Source organism: Alosa pseudoharengus, unplaced genomic scaffold, assembly GCF_046254945.1.
Source record: "Alosa pseudoharengus isolate Yale_2024_CS ecotype anadromous, Long Island Sound unplaced genomic scaffold, YU_APseudo_1.1 YU_APseudo_1.1_scf_12, whole genome shotgun sequence".
Classification (NCBI taxonomy): Eukaryota; Metazoa; Chordata; class Actinopteri; order Clupeiformes; family Clupeidae; genus Alosa; species Alosa pseudoharengus.
The window spans coordinates 35924932-35947502 of NW_027468587.1; the positions used below are offsets into that span (position 1 = coordinate 35924932).

Sequence of the window (22571 nt, forward strand, 5' to 3'; positions counted from 1 at the left end):
TATGAAGTTAGCTGAAGATTGAACGTGAGGAGCTTGTAGGCGAAAATTTTCAGTTTTAAAAAGGTAGCCTGATCAGTTATCACCACCACCACACGCATCACGCACTGTGCGTAGGGCACCAAGAGACAGAGGAGGGACCAACATTTAGCCAATAAATATTAGCTGTACTTTTCGGGTCCTCTCTATAAAGATCCAACTTGAACAAACAGTAGGCCCTATGCTACTCCATTTAATTGAGAATGCGTCTGAGTGCGCAGGAGAGGGAGAGAAATCGAGTGGCAGGTTCTAGCTGGCTTGTCATTGTTGATGATAATTGATATCTCCTTTTTATTAAGTTAAGATTAAACTAAATGTGGCAGTGGTTGGGACAGACTTATGGGGCCGAGAATAGGAATAAAGCAGGGGATGAGGATATAGACAGATAAATAGATAGATAGAGATCCCAAACATGAAATGAAGTGTTTGCACTTTCTGTGTATATTTTGTGGTATGTATTCATGCCAACAATGTTAATAAAATGACCAAATGCATTCAGTGACACTCATCTCATAAACTCATAATTCTCATATTTTCACCGGAAAAAAATTGGCTAATAGAAATTCTGATTGGCTAGTAACTTTAGAAAGTTACCAGCCACATTGGCTGGTGATCAAAAAAGTTAATTTAGAACCCTGTATACTAGTGACCCTCATCTCTATTCACCGGTATACTAGTGACCTCTGACGATTTCGGGTTCCTGAAAATTAAGATCTTAGCGCATAGCAGTCTAGAATCTTTGATACAAATGTCATGGTATACTAGGTAATTACCTGTTTAAAACCAAATTTCGCTGTATTGTGATAATAATCACAATAACAAATGCAGTAATTCCAATAGCCCATTGAATTAGAAACTAGTTTTAATCAGAAAGAAGAATGAAGAAATAGCCCACCCGTATGTATTTCATATCTGAAGAAATCAGTGCATAAAGCTTTGTTAGGCATGAAATGACGGTATACATACTGTAACAATTTCCCCTCAGAGGCAAGTACATCAGATTTGTACTGGACCATTGTATTTATTTACTAGCCAAAGAAAAGTCGATTTTTCACAAAACTGTAATAATGACATTTATTACATTGAAATGAGCTCCCTTTTTATTTTAGTAGCCTCACATGCTTAGCTTCAACCAGCTAGCATCACAGGTGAGCTGAGCTATCTCGTGATGGTGACTGGCGAAAACATTACAGAGCAGTGACTGGCCAACTTGCCCGACATGCTCTTTTACTTGCCCCAGGATAGCAGGCTATCGCTTATGTTGACCCCTGGTTCAACTCCTACTGATACTGCTCTAACTGGATAATGTTGCTTGATGGTGTGTGTCTGACCTCTTCCTCCAGGCCCTGTGCAAAATCACACGTCACTCGCCTGCTGCCTTCCAGAATGTGATTGATAAGGTGGGGCTGCCCGCCCTGCTGAGCTGTCTGGGCTCCGGGGTCAGCCGGGTGCAGCAGCACATGCTGACCATGCTAGCGGCCACCTTGGCATCTGGAGTCCACTCCCAGCGCCTTCTCCAGGACAAGGTCAGAAGCAGCAGTCTTGGTCTTCCATTTCATGCACTTTTTGCCTCCCTCTGCCCACCTTACTTGTCAGTCAGAGAGGCTTTACAAAGGGAGCATTGATGACTTGAAAATAAATACCTTGACTGCCCCAAAGACAGATTAGATAATTGTAGTTTGTTGTCCATTCACTAGAGACTACATTTAGATTTGTACAGTGCATCATAGATTATGTTCTAAAAGACAAAACAAATGTATTCCCTGTTCATGGTTTTGTCATTGAGAAACATTTTTCAAATTTGCATAAGTTTTGCATCCATTGTAATCCATGTCAACATGTGTATGTGAATGAAAGGTGATCAGTTTGAACGTTCAGGGAAACCCTCTTTCTTTCATACTGCAGCTCTGTTTCACTTGTTATCTTAAGGGGTAATCATTTGGAAAATGGGCGGCTGAAATTGATTTAAAAGGTACTGTGTGCTCTCGTCAAGGCTCAGAGATTACCATTGGTAATTTTCTTTGACCTGAATTAATTTACATGCAAATGTTCAGTTTAAATCAGGAAAACAAGTTTTTCGGTGCATGAAACTTATGAGCCTTCAATTTTGCACCAATTATAAGAAAAAATACTATATTTTTTGCGCCTTAATTCCCTTGACAAAGAGGAGGCCTGAACACCACGTGTTTATTCATGCATTGTCTGGCATAGAATTTAAATTTCAATGAATCACCAGGCAACTTGACTAATTGGGTGAGGAAGTGCAGCAATCTCGCCATGCAGCTTGGAATACTGTTGATGTAATTACAGTTCAGCCAGGAAGTGTGCGCTTTTGAAATTAATTAAGTTTCACTCAACGCCATATTTAATCGCAATGTTTCGCATGGTGCCTCTTTGACCAATTCTTCCCCTCCATGCAGATAGTGGAAGTTAATCAATCCCGTTAATTTACTGGCCACCAAAATGCGCTGCAGCTCATTAGCTCATTAACCCCTGTTTCAAGTGAAGAGCTGCTCCAGGACTTCCATTTGCCCCTTTGCCCTAGCCTATGCCACCACTGATAACACCTGTCACTACAGGATGCAGCCCAGTACACTGTCCACTACTGATAATTGAAGGGAAAAAAGCCTTCTCTGGAAGCAGCGAAATTGAATGCAGGTATTGGGGAGGGAAGAGAGGTGGAGAGGGTAAGAGGTTTGCCAAGTGGAGGAAAATACAATTGAGGGAAGGGAAGTCAACTTGATATGTGTGTGTGTGTGTATGTGTGTGTGTGTGTGTGTGTGTGTGATGGGCAGGACTTTGTGATGAAGATTGTGCGCTCCTTGGAGAGTCCGTCTGCAGTGATTCGGGCAAAGGCCTTCCTGGTGCTGCTGCAGGTTCTGATGCACAGCAGAGATGTGCTGCTGCTGTGCTGTAACTCCAGGTATGGCCCGTCAAACCCCACAGACCCAATCAGCACACTCTCATTACAGTACATCACACTCTCATTACAGCACCTGCATGGTTCTGTAGCAGCAGAGAAGTAACACTGCCCACTAGAGAGGGGTGACATTTATAGTGATTTCCCAGGCTTTGGCAGGAAAATGGAGGAAAGAATCAAATCCCAGATATGATTCTTTCACACACACACACACACCCAGCAACAGAAAAAATAGCCGTATTTGAGACTTCAATTTAGGATGTGGTATGACAAAACACAATAAGCTATGCTTCTTTATCCCACTGTGAATTGTATAAAATCTTAAAACTGGCGAAGCAGCCTTAAATTACAGCTGACACCTGCCACAGAATACTTCTTCTCTGATCATCCCTACTGATCCGTGACTCAAAGGGAATTATGGGATAAGCATGCTGCTGCGTTGGTATAATCAAGCTCTTAAATCATGTTCTCCTAATGTGCTCATAATTTATTCTGCATCCCATTTAATCAGATTGTCCTAATTGGCCTAGATCCTGTGCTATAAGTATATTTTAGCCAACTGCAATGTTATTCCAGTGTCTCTAAGGCTCTTCCACAGACAGAATCTTTCCACATTTCTTTCTCCGTATCCACACTGCATCTCTCTCCATCTCTCCCCTCCCTCTATTTCTTCAGCTGTTTTCTTCCCCCTTACACACTTACAAGTGTTCCCAAGATGCACTCTGTCAGAGCTGACCCTCCGCTCCGACTCCCCGAGTGAGTGCGGACGGCGTCGCTCGGCGGAAAACTCTTCCCTAATTAGCCCGGCTGTGTCGGCCCCACGCTGGCCCTCTTGTGATCATACGCCACAGCCGCGCTGCACAAGTGTCAGGCCTGCAGCTTTATAGTCAGCCGCTTTCATTGGCCTCAGACATGGGGATAAGCTCTGGGAGCCCGACCAGAGACAGAGAGGAGAGAGAGAGAGAGAGAGAGAGAGAGAGATAAAGAAAGAGAGAGAGAGACGGAGAGAGAGAGAGAGAGAGAGAGACGGAGAGAGAGACAGAGAGAGAGACGGAGAGAGAGAGTGTGAAAGACGGAGAGAGAGACTGAGTAGTGATGTTGAGCTGTCTGTCGGCTGGCTCTGTCCTGCTCGATTAGGAGTTGAACACTCTGTGCGGCTCTTGGCACCGGACAGCTCTGGAGTGCTGGAGCAAATGGACTCCTGTAACCTGGCTCGTGTAGTGCTTCTCAGCTTTGACAACGTGCGTTTGATAGCACAAGAACAATTTAAATCCATCTGACAGGAGTTGCCATTAACTCCGTGAACAGTGCATGAAATAATTACCTCACCGGTATCGTTATCTCCGGCTGCCGTGAATGGAGTGGAGTCAAGAGGCTGCTTGAGATTTGAAAAGGGCAGAGTGCCCTGACATTTGATGCGGGCTAAAATGAGGACTTTTCTAAGGTGCATGAGTGACTGGAGCTGATCAGCAGAACTCTTAGGAAATTACAGTGCACTTTGCGCTCCACCCCCCGACCCCACTGCTGTGCAGGCAGGAGCGCCTGGAGATGAAATGTCAAGCTTGCCACAGCTATCCATCCCAGATTCCCTCCCTTTTCCCGGCTCTGTTGCAAAATTCCACCGGGATTCCAATTATAGTGGCGCACATGGCGGCCAGGAGCATGCGGCGTGCCTGATGCGGGCCGTACAGCTAATTTATTGGGAAAGTCACAGTTCTTGGCGCTCATTTCTATTCTTCCCCAGGTTATGTAGCAGCCAGCCGTCCGTGTCGAGTTAATAAAGGCCCGCTTGATCCCGGCATGTTGAAATAAATGGGTTTTTTAATTCAGAGGAATGTCCCTGAGTTTTTTCTTTTTTTAAATTCCCCCTTGTCCAGCCTTCACCTGCTGTTGTAATTCAGAGCAGCGCACCAGACACCTCACACTCGGTGAAGGACAGTGAGAAGTAACGGGGACGGAGGGGATGTAGGCAGCCAGGAGTCCAGCCTGCTGCCGAGCCGCCCGGTCACAGAGGCAGGAGTGAATATTGGGGTTGTCATGAGCTGAACTCTCCACAGTGAACCTTGGTGCTGAGGTGTCACTGGAGGAGAGTGTGCTACCTGCTCGCTTGAGGAGATTACTACTGCCAGCCTGTATCTTTTTTGTCAGTCTGTATCAGTGGTGTGAGTGAGTCCTACCACATCAGCCCCCAAGCCATATCCTGCTGTATGTACTCTACTGCCTGTTAGCTATAGCTAATGACATGGGACTTGGAGGTAGATTGAAGTAAAGTACCTACTGGGAGAGATTCCTCTTTTCTCCATGCTTCTATCCATTTGCGATTGTGTTAGCTGTATCATTTAGGACAGGACAGCATGTTTACTCATTTTCCGAGAGGAAGCGTTCATATTCTAACACCATAATGAATGCTTTGGAGTCACCTTGCTCTGTACTTCCTCCATCATAAATGCTGCCTATCTGCTTTCACATCCTGCCACAGTCTCACCTTCAATTTATGGCGGTTCAGTCATGTATTACTCACCTAAGAACACTTTCCCCTTCAGTGGCTCCTTCAATTACAAACTCGCAGCTCCACTTCAAAGTTGTTCCATAAGCTAGGGTAGCTCTGAATGGCTTGTGGAAATTAGACTGATGTCTGGGAATGAAAAGGAAAACGCTCACCTCTATGATTTATGGTTGAAGCAAAAGGCATTCAGACCCATTTTATTTCTGAATTTTCTTCCACCCTACTTTACACTTGAGTTACTCAGTGTTCTGGGTTGTTGACTGAGAACACATTGAACAAACTGTACTTTTTCCTATTTGCTACTTCCTGTGTTAATTAACTTATTTCTTGTAAAGTCTGCATTTACTGGAAGGTTTAGCATGTATGCTTCCTAGGTTTTAAGATCTGCAGATGTCAATTAACCATAGCTCATCTAGAAGATTTGTTCCTGCAAATGGAAAGTTCCACTGTTGTTAACCAAAACTTTTCCCTTTTCAGACTTAGGGTTGATGCTAGTTTTGATTTTGCCTCTAGCAAAAATCTGTATAGGTTTAGCTTCAAGGTGCAGTTTAACTTCATAAGTTGCATATGGGCTTCCATGCAGTTCTGCACTGTATCTGTAACCTCAGCCCCAGATTCACCAGCCCTCATTCCCTTCTCTCTTAGTCCTCTGTTTCCTTCTGAAGGCTGCTTTGTTGGGCCGGATCATTCCAGGGGAAGGTGTCGGCAGAGGAGCTGGAGTTGCCAGACTTGCCTGGTGTTGTAGCCGTGGGACTACAGAGGGGTGGCTGCTCTCTGGCTGATTAACATGTCTGTAAATAAGAGATCATCCTCAGCAGATGAAACCGGAGTCTCAGCAGTCCTCCTCTCCTCATCTGCCACACTCCTCCATCATTCTCCGCATGCTGTAGTTCTATCACTCCTCTGCTCAAACTGTGCATGTCTTCAGCACATACAGTATAGCTCACACCCCACACCTTACCCTCCTCCTCTCCTGTTATCAACGAATCCTTTGCTCTCACACAGCAGCTCTCCTCATCTAGCTTACATCTCACCTCTCCTGATATCTCCTCTCACCTCATCTGATTTTCTACAGTCACACACACACACACACACACACACACACACACACACACACACACACACACACACACACACACAGACCTGTTTCTCTCATTGCTCCGCTCTCACCTCAACCCTACTCCTTGGCTCTTGGCTCCTCACTCCTCCATCACACCCTCACCGTCTCCTGAGATCTCCAAAGCTCCAACCAACTACAGTGTCTGTCTTCAGGATCAGGGGCTGATTGCATAAAACACTTTAAATTAAAGATTTTCACAGTCTAAGTTAAGGTGTCCTCAAAATAAATGTAGGTTTTTTGGGGGTCTGTAGATATGCATTATTTTGTACTTCTTTGTTCATTTTTTGACAAATATCAAAGAAAATTAATGTCATTCTGAATGTCATTCTTCATTAACCTCAACTGTCAAAAAACATCATGTGTTAATGTTTGGTAAGTGCAAGTCAACTCCAAAACAACTTAATTTGAAAAAGACAGGGACAGTAGGCTATGTCTGGAATTATTTTGAGATATGTGGTCATTTGATTTTTGATGTAGCAATGCTGTACCCACTTGTCTGTCCTTCACTTCCCTCCGTGTCACTAAAGCCTTGTATGAAGTTTTTCTCATTTGTTTTACTGCCTGTCATTTCACATCACATATGACGGTTGACTTCCTTAACAAACTCTGCATAGCTCTTGTTTTATCAAATGTTTCACTTGAGCTGTCGGCCCATCACTTTCACAGTACATTTGATGATATCCAATGTGACAGAGGTGATTTTGTTTTGGTTAAAATTATACTTCTAGATGTTTGTTGACCTTCATTAACATTTTCTTGATTTCTTTTAACCTTTTCTGAGACTGCCAAGGATTGGTTGTCTGTTTTTTTTTCCGTGCTGTGCCCCATTGCCATGCCATTTTCTGTGCCCTGCTTCTGATGCAATCAATGTGTATTCCGTTGCACTGGGGAGAGCGGTGCTGGTGTTTCCCCTGTGTGAAGGGGGTGAGTGATCTTGTCTCTGTGGCTGGGCCCCCACAGGCTGGTGATGTACATTGAGAGAGACATCAGAAAGGCCACGCCAGGGAAGGAGCAGCAAAGCGGCAATGAATACCTGTCAAAATGCCTGGGCCTGTTCATTCGTCACATCACGCTGGAGCTGCCAACCATCCTGGGTAAATCAATCACATTACACCAACGAGAGAGAGAGAGAGAGAGAGAGAGAGAGAGAGAGAGAGAGAGAGAGAGAGAGAGCAGGAGAAGAGGTAGTGCGGATACTGGAGGGGGGTGCTGATGAGAAAGAGGCCTCAGAGACGTAAACAGCCAGATCCCCCTCGTCTTTAATTACCTCCCTGATTGCATTGCGGAACGGAGCAGTCAAATATCGACCCTCCCCACTCCCCGGCCTCTGTTGTTTCTTCCCCGTGTGTAAATCACTGTTGCTATAATGGCGGCACCACTGCTAATCCAGTTTACACCAGTTCAATTTCACTTGGGATCTGCAACCACAACTGTATTCTAGCTGTGTGCTTGGAGGGGCGCACACCTGTCCGCTGCACCTGTGAGAAGCTGAGCTGTACGCCTACACACTGCACTCTAGGGCAGGGGTTGGTTAGGGGCAGCAGGCCTGACACTATGGTTAAGAACACATCTGTGTGTGTGGTGTGTGTGTGTGTTGTTACAGATGATATCCTGTTTGCACTGGACAGCATCGTTGGCCGTAAACACCCGTCTCCCTCACAAGCCCGGCAGCTGAAGCAGAACCTGCCTATGATGTCTGTGGTGCTGCAGCTGCTTACCTCGCAGGTGCGTGGATGCTCAGGCTCTTTCTGGAGGAGCGTGAGCAGACAAGTTGACTTCTTTTGGTAGTTTGATGTGTGTGTGTGTGTACACAAACAAGACTGTCTGCTCTTTGCGTGCAAGGTGTGTGTGTATGTGTGTGCGCAAGCATTTACTCTTTCGATGTGTGTATATGTTTGTGTGTGTGTGTGTGTGTGTGTGTGTGTGTGTGTGTGTGTGTGTGTGTGTGTGTGTGTGTGTGTGTGTGTGTGTGTGCAAATCTGCGTGAGCCGAGGGGCCTGCATGTGCCTGTGGGTGTGTTTGAAGTTGGATGTTTGCGTGTGGGTGGATGCGTTTGGTCTTGTGGGCCCCCTCAGCGTCCCCCTCCCCCCTCCCCCCTCACCTCTGTGGCTGGTGGCACTGCAGGTGCTGGGGCTGTGGGCATTCTGGTGCGCTGTATGTGGGTGGTCTGTTCCACAGCTCTCGCACCCCCCACCCACCCCCCCCACCGCGGCGCTCCACAGCGCCGGGCGGCTAAAGGGGCATACCAACCTCCCAGGTAAGAGCTGCTTCTCACGAGATGCAGACCACTCTCTCCCACTCCCAATCTCTCACAAAGTTCCATTTGACTAACAAAAGGCTCACGAAAGCAAAGAAAAAAAACCCCCTGCTCTTTTGCTGTTTTAGCCCATCTTTACACTCTCACGTCAAAATATCCAGCAGGGATATTCTATGTGAGTCAAAAGAGAACAGAAAAGCAGTGCTACCGTTTCATTTGTCTTCATAGTGATCTTCCACTCTGCCAACCTGCAGACAAGATTATTATGGGTCCCCAGAATGGTGCTAAATTGGATTGGAGGCTGAAATGAGATGAGTGAGGATCCAGCTTTGGCTCTCCTCTGTGAGATGTTGGCCTGTAAGCTGTAGCCCTGCCATGATTAAATAGAAGAGCCTTTTACTGGCACTGATTTGCCACGGGGACTTAAGACGGGTTGGCAGACTTGGCAAATTGAGCCATCAGGATTCTAATAGTCTGTAACTCAGGAATTTCAAAAGCCATTCCTCAGTCCTCTTTGAGTGTTTGTGTAGGTGTGTGTGTGTAAATGGTCTTAGAAAGGTGGCATTACCAATTCAAGGGGAATTTCACAGTTGGAACTCACCAGCCAAATAGATCCCTTCCACCAGCCTCTGTGCTTGGATGTTGCATGATCAGTCTTGTCTGTGGCTGGGTCTAAGGAGCTAGTTTCATTAGTGTCTCCTTTGTGCTCCCCTGTTATAGAGCCTGAGGCGGTGACAGACTGGAGTTTTCCCTAGAGCATGGGCTCTGTTGATCGTTGACTAAATGTGAGGAGATTTTGTCCAATATTAGAACAACTGCTCAACCTGATCATCACTGACTCCTTGATATACCTCATCTCAAAATATGTGTGCATAAATGTGCATTTAACTTTAGTGTATGTGTGTGTGTGTGTGTGTGTGTGTGTGCCATGTGAGAAAGCTGTCAGGGCTCATCTTCCTTACCGTGGCTTGTGAATCTGACAGGAGCTGTTTTTGTTTCTCTGTAATCCTGTGTGTGAATATGTAAATATGTTGTTTCACTAGTGTGTGCGTGCGCGTGTGTGCGTGCGTGCGTGCGTGCGTGTGTGTGTGTGATTTGTTTGCACTAGTATGGCCTTCACACAGGTCAAGACTGAGGTTAGCCCAATCTGACTGTCAGCAGACTGCCTGTCACTATTTGCCTACGGCTATTTTTCTCTCTCCATCCTCTATTCCCTCCTTTTCTCCCTCATTTTCTCTTTCTCCTCCACTCTTATCCCTCGTTTTCTCTTTCTCCTCCACTCTTCCCCCTCTCCTCCTCTGTCTATCCATCTCTTTATGTCTCTCAGTCCAATTTACAGTGCCGTGTTGACTCCCATAGTGGTAACATTGGCAAAGGAAGTTAAGCAAATATAATTATAGCATTATGCCATTGTGATGCCTCTTAACAGCAATGTCAAGCACGTACAATTAGACCGAATCCAACGTAAATGAGTAGCATCAACAAAAGTAGCAGTGAGTAAAACATGCCTGATTGATGCAGCTGTTGGAGAGCATACTAAGTGGGCCATTCATCGCTCCTCGGGCTGTGTCAGGCTACGTGTCTGGCTGCTAAATTCACTTCTCCCATCTCTGTGCCAGCAGATGGGAGAGATTCTCCTCCACTCCACGTTTATTAAAGCCAGGGAGGTGTGGGGAGATCTGGGGAGAGATAGGAGGTGGGGGAGTGGAGGAGGATAAAGAGATGAAAAAGGAGATTGGAGATGGAGAATGGAGGCAGGATAGCGAGGCTGAGGGGGAGGCCGAGGCAGAGGCAGCTGTAAGTGGGTCACTTTCTAATTCTGCTCATATTCTCTTCACAGATATTCAGGCCACAGGTGGTGACCGATCACTTGCTTCTCAAATTTGGGGCAATTCTGGTGAGTGCACCCACTTCTGAGGTTTGCCACTCCTAAATATGGTGGAGACATTAATGAATGAATGAATCATGTAATCAGAGACAGAGAACCACAGTTTGTCTTTCCCACTTGTCTTTCTAGAATCACATAACGTCCATTGATTCCAATGAGATGAGCCTGGGCAGTGCTGTAGGTCAGTATCTGTTTCCGTCTCTCCCTTCCCCTCCTCCTCCCCCTGGAGCTCCCACAGGCCTCATCACACCTGGGACCACGTGGAACCACAGCTGCACCTGGCTGCCACTAGAACACACTCAGTCGTATACGTAGATGACATGTTGGTGTGCTCACAGTTCAGTGAAGGCATCAGTCTGTTTAATAACTGCTGGTTCTCAGGAGTGAAATGAATCGATTGCAGGTGGCTACCATTGTGCTGCGAATGCGTGAATGGATCACTCCAGATTGTTTTATTGCCAGCTTACTGTATCTATATTGTGAGATGTTTGGCCAACGATGTCCTCTGAAACCCCTTTGGGAGAATTCAAATGTCTGTGTTATTCATGAAACAGACGCTCTCAGTGCTGTAGTGTTAATGCAGTTCTTTAGTGCTCTAGTGCCTGTCTCTGTAGATCATGTCAGTTGCTCGTGGAGCTCTCAGTGGTGGCAGGAGTTGATGTGTGTAGGTCATCTGTGGTTCTGTGTCCATGCTGTTTCCCCATGTGCAGGCCCCAGCGGCGCTGAGGACCTCATCAGGACCACGTTGAGCGCGGTGGAGGCAGTGACCCAACACCCGGCCCTGCTCACCCCGCACCCCCACACGGTGAGCACCGGCTGCTCCTCCCTCCCCCTCCCCCTCTCCAGTTTTCCAACTCCCTGCCTGGGGCACCGCCACTCAGACAGGGTGACCCACTGGTCAGAACTAGCAACAATGCCGCAGAGAGCCTGGCCAGACAGCTTGTGTTTGATGCAGCAGTCTGAAGGAGTGAAATGACAGAGAGAAAGAGAGAGAGAGGGAGAGGGAGGGGGGGGAGTCAGGAGACAAAGCTCCGATAGGCTGTAATAGCTGAAGACACTGTAATTACAATCCGCCACAAGCCATTAGACTGACTTTATCTGTGCCAAGACACACACACATATACACACACACACACACACACACACACACACACACACACACACAAATACAAACATGCTCTCACACATGCCCAAATAAACAATTCAACTCAGCTGAGATTTAGAAAATTTGAATACCAAATGTGAATACCAAGATTAATAGCAAACATTATAAACCTAAAACAAGTTTCTTTTTCAAATCTGAATCTTTTCCATTTACTATAATTCTGCTGGAATCTATAACGGGTGCTAATACTGTACATTTGGAGCACAAGGAGTTTCACCCTGCGGTTCTACCCGGAGCTAGATGCAGTTGTCAGTTAAATGATGGGCCCTCTGGCCTTACAGTGCCTCCAAGACTTGGGCCTGTTCTGCCCCAGCTAGTTGACTTGAGATGTGGCCTGATTGAGAGTGAGATGTGGCCTGGTTGAGGGTGAGATGTGGCCTGGTTGAGGGTGAGATGTGGTCTTGAGATGTGGCCTGATTGAGGGTGAGATGTGGTTCTCCTGGAGGAACACAACAAGGTCGTCCCCACTTTATTTTTCACTTCAGACTTCAGCTGTTGGTGCAGCACAACGTTACTCATTCATGACACAGTTCCACATCTGGCGTATACGGTGAAAAATAGAACAGTGAGCATGTCAGATTGAACTTGCCTGCCTCTCTCAAGAGTACGTGCTCCAAAGTCTGACTGTGAGTTGCATCATTTAGTTTGTTTGGGGGGAGCGTAAGTGGCAGTTAGCGTGATGGAGAGACAGAGTGCCTGCTGTTTTAATAGCCCCTCATAAACAACAGGGGAGAAAAAGGGTGACGGCAGGAAAATAGCCTGTGCAGTAATTGCACTCTCTTGATGTGGTGGGACACAGTGTGTGTGTGTGTGTGGTGTGTGTGTGTGTGTGTGTGTGTGGTGTGTGTGAGTGTGTGTGTGTGTGTGTGTGAGTGAGTGTGTGTGTGTGAGTGAGTATGTTGGGGGTGGGGGGTGAGTGTAGGAGGGTGCTTGTTTGTGTGTGATGAGAGACAAAAGGACAAGCCATACATTTGTTTCTATGGAGATGATCATTTCCCTTAACAGTAATAATAATAATAATCATAAATAATAATCATAATCATAATAAACTGTCAAAAAAGTCTGCCTCTGATCTTTGACTTTAATGGACTTTTCTGTGATCAAAGAGCAAGAAGAGCATCACATTTCCATGTAAATTGCAGCCCTGATGAGTTTCAGGCTCTTTCCGTGCTCTTTGTTTAGGAATTGTTTGCACTCCAGTGTATTTATGTGCACTCATGACCCTGTCCATGTATGAGATGATATGGTGTGTCTATTATACTACTGGGAACTGCAATGAGTTCTGCATTACAGGTCAAATCTATGTGCTTGTGTTTACGTGTGATGTTTCTTGAGCTTCAGCTGAAAATACAGCTGCTGTTGCCATGCAGATGCTTTTCGGTGTAGTGTGTGTGTGTGTGTGTGTGTGTGTGTGTGTGTGTGTGTGTGCGTGTGTACGTGTGTGTTAGAGAGAGAGAGAATAGCCAGCTTCATGGTGTCTGGTTCTTTTCTGTCTCTTTCCCAGGTTGTAGATTCTATTCTGCCACCATTGACATCACTGGCCTTCAGCAGAAATGGTAAGTTTTTACAATGTGTGGATTTGGTAGATGAGAGAGATGCATTCAAAACCAAGGTTGGTGTATTGTGTTTGTTCCAATTGAGTTTTTTGGTGCTGGTTAAGCAGTCAGTCAGTGTGTATCTCTGTTACAAGTCAATAATGTTTTGTGAAAACATGTGCATCTCTGTGTGTGAGTGTGTGTGCGTGTGCGTGTGCGTGTGCGTGTGCGTGTGCGTGTGTGCGTGTGCGTGTGTGTGTGTGTGTGTGTGTGTGTGTGTGTGCGCGTGTGTGTGTGTGTGTGTGTGTGTGTGTAACACAGTTGAGTGGCGCATCGTGAGCCTGCGGGTGTTGTCAGAACTAGCATTGCTGCTCCTGAGCCAGGAGGAGCTGGAGGAAGATGGAGGAGAGATGAGCAGCTCCTCTAATGCCAGGCTTCTGAGCCTCATCTCTGAGGCCCTCCTACCACAGTGAGACCCCCCCCCCCCCCTCTCTCTCTGCCTCTTTTTCTCCAATCTTTTGTCACTCTGCAGTTCTTTGTTTTTCTCACCTTTGCGCTCATGGTTTCTTTTTCTCCGCCTCTTCTCTTCTCTTTTTGGTGTATTGGTGTTACTCTGTGTAAGTTTTGTTTAGCTTTTATCATCCAACTGTTTATCAGTCTTTATCTTTGCCCATTCTTGGCGACTGTCTCTTGGCCTTTGGTCTGTTCTTCTCTCCCATTGTTTATGTTCAGCCGTATGCAGTATGTGTTGCTGTTTGTGACTGCAGCCCTGTGTGCCTCCTCAGGTATGAGTCTCTGCTGATGGAGCCTGATCCTGTGCCAGTGTACGCTCTCCGACTGCTCGTGTCCCTCACTGAGCACAGCTCCCAGATCAGCAGGTAAGCACAGCAAAATATAATCATGATAATCATAGCTCTCAAATGAACAAATACAGCTTGGGTTTGCCCAGAAGCATGGTTATATTGGCCCAACATTGGTATTGGCCTGATACAGCTCTTGTGTCCTGACATCAGCTATCAACAAATTTATTTGATATTTACCAGTGACAGTGGCTGATATTTATCTGTTATGTTGCATGAATCCTGCACTGGCTAAATGTGCTATGTGTAGACGGGGACATTTACAGATGGTGCTATGAAGGCCTGACAGACTTGAATATGTTTCAGGTTTAGTTCGCCTGCAGAGACTTTATAGATCATCTGTATTCAAGTGCAGTATGTACAATTGTTGCTGAATTACTGAACATTACCTTAACCAAACTATCCTTAACCTTAAACATACATTTTAGTTTACAGTGTCAACAGATACATGTAGTTTGATAATCTGAGTGTGTAAATGGTCTAAAGGTGACTATCTAAGTAAAGTGTGACCTTTTTAATGAACATTGTTGTTTCCTTGCCACTAAAGGATATCATTTTCAGCAAACCTGAAGTAAACAAACTAATAAAAATATTGGTATTGGCATCGGTTTTCAGATAAATTGTTATCTTTCACATCAATATTGTATTAGCCCAGAATTTTACAATTAAAGCAACCCTAATTCAGTTATGTTTTACGTGGCTCTAAGTGAAAAAGCAGAACCTCAAAACCCTTCCTACAGAATAATGTTTCTAGAGCTTCCTGACTGAATTGCCATTTAGGTTTAAACAGACATGATGGGGAAGTATAAATGGTGTGATCTTCTGAGACATTCATGTATGGATTTCAGTCCTGCCAACTCAATATCTAAATCTACTGTAAGGTGTCTCCTTCACTATGCTGGGCTCTTAAAGAAGAAAAGGGAGAGAGATATAAATGCTTACCTATGTACTCTGGACCACTCAAATCAAGTGGTTCCTTGATATATCAGGAATAACTGTGACAGTGTGGTGCTTCTGGGCATTAATATTTTTATTTTGGCTGAAAATAAACATATTCGATTTCTTGTCATGTCATTTTATGGATATGTGACAAGCACACGAAAAATATCCACTAATATTTCTCTGTCCTCTGACTCGTTATATTATATACTGTATCTAGGTCAAGCGCTCTTCAGAGAGCTGCTTTTAGTCATTCAAGGAGTACTCTTCTTTATCCACTTGGATTTTCTCCCTACTGAGAATGAAAATCATTAAATCCAATTTGACCTGAAGAACAGTAGGTTGAAAAGTTGTAATTGTCTTGTTTTTGTGGTTATTTATTTTTTCTGCGTTGGTGTGTGATCAGTTCTTCACATCTAAAAGAAAGGGCTACGTTGAGCAGCCTGACAGTTGTGCGTTATGGGCCTCCTGACCTCTGTATGTGTGTGTGAGCGCGAGCTTGGCTGGCGGCCGCAGGAGACTGTCAGTGAGTGAGTGTGTGAGATGTGCTTGACTCAGCACACTGTGTTGTTTTACACTTACACAGGTCTGGGCACCTGCTGCAGCAGAGTGCTGATGGTGGATCTCTCCTCTCCAGATAGGCCTGAGCTACACACTGTCAGGGCCAAACGCTGACGTTTTTAATCGGGCTTGAAACAAGGCTGCTGCAGAAACTGACATGTTCAGGGAACTTGGTCAGCAGGAGTGATGGTTATTCAAGAGAAATGTGCCAGAGATGGAGGAACACTATAGCACACTAGAGTAGTTCCTATGTCAGTTAGCTGAAGCACCTGGAGTTTAGTAGTTGAAGGTGGCACTTCCATTGAGCAGTAATGTCATTTAAGGTTTTCCAGTGCAAGGTGGAGGTTAAAGCAGGCGGAGTTTTTTTTGCTGGCTCGGAGTAGTAAATGGAGGTGTGTGTGTGTGCTATTGGTGGCGTGGCAGCGGGAGGTCTAATGAGAGCGTGTGTGTTCTCCCCTCAGCCTCAGCGCCGGTGACAGGCAGCAGCCGCAGCGGTGGCGGCAGCGCGCGGCGGAGAGAGCGAGCGAGAGCAGAGAACGCCGCTTATCTCCCCCTCATCCTGCCTGCCGCCTCTAATGGCTCCGATGGCCCCCGCCACATTGTCTCTCTCCGCCACTGATAGAGCGGGCGCCGCGCTGAACTATTCAAATTGGTGTCAGCAATCGCGCAACGTGCGTCTGCCGGGTGGTATTTCCCCCCACCCGAGAGGCCCATTACACCTACAATGGGGAAATTAAATTGCATTTCCCTGCGCTTGATAAAGTCCTAAAAAAGAAAAAGACCTCCCCTTGATGGGTTCTTGGCTAAATTAGATTGCAAATTGGGACATTACTTGGGCCCTACAAGCCAGCGTTGCCAGCCTTCATTATCAGGTTTTGAGGAGTTCAAACTTTCCAATTAAGTGAACCTTTGGCCACTTTTTCCCTTTTGTGTAGGCATGGGGAAGTATGTGAATATGTGTGCTCTTAAGCAAGTCAACGGAGCTTCTTCAGTGTTATCTGGAAGAGAGGTGGCTCCCAGGGAAGCTATGTAATGATGGGAAGTAATGTGTGTCTCAGTGCCACACAGAGTGTGACAGCGTCCACAGAGAATGGGTGCATGGTATTTTGGGAGATGATTGTTGTTGTGGAGGAAGTTATTATAAAAGACAGTAAACGCCATTGTTAGAGTTCTGTACACATTCTTAATGGGTTTCTCATGAATGCTAGGTTAACTAGAGCAGAATTACTGTGGTTCCTATGTGCCGGATATGTGCTAGTGTGTGTGTGTGTGTGTGTGTGTGTGTGCGCGCTGCTGGAGTCAGTTTGATGTGGCAGTAGTGTGTCTCCCCTGAGGAAATACAGAGAGGTGAGACGTGCAGCCTCTTCCCCAACACATTCAGTTCTGAGTCACACTCTCAGAGATGTCCGCAGAATTGTATGAGACACACACACACACACACACACACATACCATTTGTGACAGGAGTGGTGGGTGCACATATCCCTCTCCCACCCAGAGTTGTCCCTGGGTTATTGGAGCGGACAGGTGTGTGTGCGTGCTGTCTGTGACAATTGGAGTCTGGGCCAGGTTTGGCTGTCAGAGTAAGAGTGTGTGTGTGTGTGTGAGAAAGAGAGAGAAAGAGTTTTGAGGATGAGGTCCATGCTGTCATTTGGCACAGGTGTACTAATGACTGGCTGGGATGGTCCCATGTATTCTCTCTTTCTGAATTTTTTAAACCAATTTAGATGAAGTGCATTGGTCAAGAGTTGAGTGATTGATTATGTTAATCAATAGCTGAAACAGAAATGTGTTGGGTGGGTGTATGGTTAAAGGAGTTTGCGGTGCTATGAAACCATCCATGTAATCTGTGTAGACGATGGCTTGCACTGGGAGGCCAAGTGCTGTTGAGCTTTCCCCAATCAAGATGCACATAGGACAGCCAGTCAGCTAGCATGTACAGTATATAAGGGACAATGTATTGACTGCCGGTAATTTTCAGAAAATAAGTCGCGACAGGGTGAACAGAACCCCGACACGCAGTGGAGGGGTTTTGCTTTGACCTGAAGGGACTTATTTTCCGATATTTACCAGCAGACAATACATTATGTTTATGGTTATGGGATTTGGCAGATGCCTTTGTCCAAAGCGACACACACAAAAACAGCACTCTGAAGAGCCGTGTAATAAGTATGCACAGTGCACAAACAATCCACAATCTTTACTCACTCATTCAATGGCAATGGCATAGGGCACAGGGCGATAGGGAGAACCTGGCAGTGGAAACAATGGCTGCTTCTCAAGAGTTGGTAGTTGTCATGTGTAGGTGGAGTGGCACTCCATCCTGACTGATGTGCACTGGCATTCTGATGGATGGAGTGAGAGGGAAGGGGATGGAGATAAAGAAAAGAGGCAGATGGAAGGATGCACTGTAGACGGAGGATCAAGACAGAACTTCCTCTTCCACCACAGCTGTGGACCACCCAGCATTAGTTCACCCAGACAGCAATAATGTGCTGTGCAGCTGTGCAAAAAGAGGGTGGTTTTGCATCCTTTATTGAGCGGCACATTCCAGGCCTAACCTTTATCAGTGTGAAATATCACGGCTGGCACACGGAGCCTGTGACGGACGCTAAATGTCAGCCGCGAGGCGCCACGTGCCATGAGTCGCTGGTGGCCACGGCGACGGTGGCGCGCGCACACTTCAGCCGCTCCTCCAGCTCATCTGATCACAAAGGAGATCAGAAGGTTGTGGGTTGCCGCGACAACGGCACAAGTTTTCCACCAACTCTTATTAAAGGCCCGGGCGGCCGTCTCTGGAGTGACATTTCCGTGTGCAAATGCCAGTCGGCACAGACGCACAGCAGCCATGGAAATGTGGTGTCAACGCTAGACTTGACTCACACTCTGCCCCGAGGCAACCAACATATATCATGAAGTGGTGTGGTGACATGGGCCTTGGTGTCTCCCCTTGATTACACCTCAGTTGCAGCCAAGTGAAAGGGCTTTCTTTATTCTCTTCTTTAGTTAACAGAGCCAATAGATGTTCTGTGGTGATGTGTCAGGATCCGTCATGGGTGCTGGATAGGAATTGGAATGAAGGATTGCTCCTCTTATTGCTTTACTGCATTTCATCCCACGTTGTTCTGGAACCAGAAGACAGATTGGCCACCTTTCTCCACAGCTCTGCCAATGCTGTGTCCTCTGCCACACCACAAGGGAGAGTTTTGCCCCCTGTCCTCTCGGGCAGACACGGTCCTGTGAGCCAGCGCTGACTCACCCCCCACCCCCCCATTCTGACCTGATTCCTCTCCTCTCTCTGTGAGCACAAAGACTGCCTGCCAAGATGAACGAGCAACGGCGCGACGTTGTAACTCATTGCTCCCCTAATGGAATGTAGTGAGGCCTTTAGTGGGCCACCCAGGGCCCTGCTATTTGCACCTCTGTCTGTCCCTGTCAGCAGATCAAATGGCCCCATTCATCAGGGCTGCTAACGCGGCCGTCCCCTGAGCCCCGCGTGATTACTGGCCGGCCCGCGCCGCAGCGCCCTCTTGCCTTGCTCTCCCCTCGGCCCTCGCCCGGCACACCGCTTGCTCCATCAGTCCAAATTTGGCTTTAATGGCTCGCTTGCAGTCGGGGTCGCAGAGACTGATGAGCCAGGGAGAGGAGACGCACAAGGTTGGGTGGGATTGTTTGTGTGTGGATTTGCCTGCGCCGGCCCATGTTGTGAGTGCTCCGAGCAGTCCGATAACAGATGACCCATAAACTGGGGCCAAAGGTCCCTGCGAGCGACAATCCCACAGTTGGCGATACAGAAGTTAGCCACAGGCTCCCCATACTGAGTAAATAATTACCCGCTGCCTCACAAGAATTTTAATTACTATTATTTTTTATTATGAGTTGTTGTGTCTTAGATTTTTTCTTACTTTCAGGGTTGCCTAATTACCATATTTCGCATGTGCAACCTCTGACAGCACATTTGCATTTAATCATGCAGAAACGATTACTTGGACTGTGAGTGTGAGGCGCTTTTCGGGGCTGGGGTTTGTGGGTATCGTGACCTTGGCCACAGCGCTCCCAGCCCCAAGCCGCACCGCACCGCGCCACACTGGGCTCTAACTGGCCAGAGCTCCTGACAGCTGTCTCCTCGGAGGCTAGTCCGTCAGGTGGGCAGGAGGCACGTCTGGCGGCAGCACCATGCATCATTGTTTAGCAGACGGCGGGCGGGCTAATTAATATTCCCCATCTGACCTCCGCCGGCTCATTTCGTTCCGTCTCCAGGCTCGGCACTCTGCCCCGCTGCCACTCTCCACCGCTCGCCACCGCGGCATACAGGGCTGTAATTGGTTGTGAATCAAAGCCCATAATCAATAAGGGAGCACGGAGCGTCGTTTCCAATAAAGGCATACATTACTCCTGCCTGCTCTTTCATTCTCTCTCCTGTCATTCGCTCTCTCGCTCTTTCTCACTGTCTCGCTCTGGCGCTCCGCTCACAGGATTAGTCAAAGGTCGTTTTCTCAGATGGCTGATCTCCGAGACGCTGGTTGTTCACACCCCATTGCTCCCACACTGTAGTTTAGGGGGGAATGGCCAATGACACTGTCTCCATAATGAAGATAAAACAAATGTACAATGAATGTGGGTGTATGTGTTTCACATATCTCGGTGTGTGTGTGTGTGTGTGTGTGTGTGTGTGTGTGTACATCACAATAACCATGTGTTTCATGTCCCCCGTTCTGCAGGCTCGTCAAAGAGAGTCGTCTCCTGCCTGTCATCTTCCAGGTCGTCATGGTGAGTGGCCTCAAATAAAGCCCAATTAAATCATTTGGCTTGTCACCATTGTGTGTGACCTCACCTCTCCGCACTAGTGATGAATCGTGGTCCTTTCACGGCAAGGCCTTGAGGCTGGAGAGGGAAAGAAACACAATCAGAAAAGCCTGTGTGCTTTATTGCGCTTGTCTCCCTCCTCTCACAACACTTGTTGATGTTAGATGTGATGTGGGATGGAAAGCCCTTTTATTGGCCAGGTCCACACACTGTATTCATTCCCCCTGTGATCCATTTTCATGTTGCTGCTGTGGTCAGATGGCCCCAGTAGCCTCATGTCCCGTCCTCTCTACTGTTGAAGCAGAGCTCACAGCTTATTATCTGCAAACAGCCTTTTCAGCCCCATAAGGCAGTGTTTGCAGTATATGTGTCTGCAGGTGTGTGTGTGTGTGTGTGTGTGTGCACGCTATTCAGTGGTGTGCATCTGTATTTGTGTGTGCTGCTTTCACAATTCGAGCGTAGCGACTTGTGCATTCACCTCTTGAGTTATTATGTAGATGAGGCCAGAGAGGGTGGCTCAGTGGAGCGTGTGTTTGTGTGGGGGAGTGTGTGGTGCACACACGTGTGTGTGTGTGTGTGTGTGTGTGTGTGTGTGTGTGTGTACTTGGGTGACAGAGCTAATGGAGTGGAGAAGAGAGAGCTGTCCTCTAGAGCAGGTTGTGTGTAGTCATTAGGTGGGAGCTGCCGTCTCCCTGTCAGCAGTCTCGCTCCTCCACTGCCCTCCCTCACACTGGGAATGGGACTGCAGCTCCGCCTCAGCAACCGCACATGATCTGACACACTCCCTGGAAACACTGTTTACCTTTAAGGGTCCCTAAACACGTGTGTGTGTGTGTGTGTGTGTGTCTGTCTGTGTGTGTGTGTGTGTCTGTGTGTGTGTGTGTGTCTGTCTGTGTGTGTGTGTGTGTGTGTGTGTGTGCGCGCACACATGTACATGTGGATATGCTTGCCTGATTCTGCTCACACCTGTATTTTAGTGTTTTTGTATTTGTGTGTGCGTATGTGTGTGTGGATTTGCTTGCCTGATTGTGTTCATACAGTATGTGTGTTTTTGTGTGTGTGTGTGTGTGTTTGTGTGTGTGTGTGTGACTGACATGTAAATGTCTTGTAAAGGTCAACCCATGAATACAGCTGTTTATCATTCCCATGGAGAAGCCTGTGTTGGTTTTTGCAGGAGCTCAGCACCCCGCTACCTGAGCGCTCTCCTCCCTAACCGCACACGCTCATCAGCCTGCTGCTATAATTACCTGCTGCACAACTGCTGGGCTCCCGAAATAGCAGCAGGACTTGAGATCAAAATGGAGATGATTTGTCTCTGACATTCAGGCTCTTTGGCTCTCGGTCCCCCATGCGCCTCCTGCACTGCTGGAGATGTCTGGATCCACTGTTGTGCTGCGTCCTCACATCTCTCCATACGGGTTTGTTTTGACGGCGATCGCCGCGGCTGCACTGTCATTACGTGGCCTCCCTGTGTTCCTGTCAACGCCGCTCTACGGCTCTGCTCTGCGGAAAGCCATCACATCCGTTCAGCCACAATTGCTGCGCCTCTCACAGCTGATTGGAGGAAGGATCTAGCCCACTTGGGGGACATGGAGATGGTCTCTTTGTTCTCTGCCCAACCAAAGGGCTTACGGCATCACAATAGAACAGGCAGCTCCGCAACGCACATTGTGTTCACATGTTTTTCCCCATGTGCAGACCTGAGTATTGGAGTCAGTCCCTATGTAGAGCTGCATGCATGTGTCGGCTCATTGTGCAACATCTCCAGCTCCTGAATGGTTTGTTGTAGAGTCGTGGACTCACCTCTGCTAAGGGTATCTGAAGAAATGGTAATGCATTCACTCCATCTGATCAGCAGTAATCACAGAGGCTCTCACTGGCAGGGGAAAACAGGGCATCTTCTTGTCAGCTGTAGCCAGAGGCGGCTTCTCTCTCTCCCTCCCTCCCTCGCTCGGGTGCTCGCGCCGGCCTCTCGGCGG

The 22571-nt window shown here is 47.2% G+C and overlaps 1 protein-coding gene across 1 annotated transcript in view; it reads left to right on the plus strand.

Annotated features, from left to right (window-relative positions):
* ulk4 (unc-51 like kinase 4) overlaps nucleotides 1-22571 on the plus strand; it is an 87928-nt gene that overhangs the window by 37450 nt on the left and 27907 nt on the right. Inside the window, exons 21-31 of the mRNA XM_076281124.1 lie at nucleotides 1380-1562; nucleotides 2832-2959; nucleotides 7543-7676; nucleotides 8186-8307; nucleotides 10680-10736; nucleotides 10857-10908; nucleotides 11438-11532; nucleotides 13397-13448; nucleotides 13749-13896; nucleotides 14213-14305; nucleotides 20508-20556. Coding sequence (XP_076137239.1) covers nucleotides 1380-1562; nucleotides 2832-2959; nucleotides 7543-7676; nucleotides 8186-8307; nucleotides 10680-10736; nucleotides 10857-10908; nucleotides 11438-11532; nucleotides 13397-13448; nucleotides 13749-13896; nucleotides 14213-14305; nucleotides 20508-20556 — 1113 coding nt within the window. The remainder of the gene's footprint in view (nucleotides 1-1379; nucleotides 1563-2831; nucleotides 2960-7542; nucleotides 7677-8185; nucleotides 8308-10679; nucleotides 10737-10856; nucleotides 10909-11437; nucleotides 11533-13396; nucleotides 13449-13748; nucleotides 13897-14212; nucleotides 14306-20507; nucleotides 20557-22571) is intronic.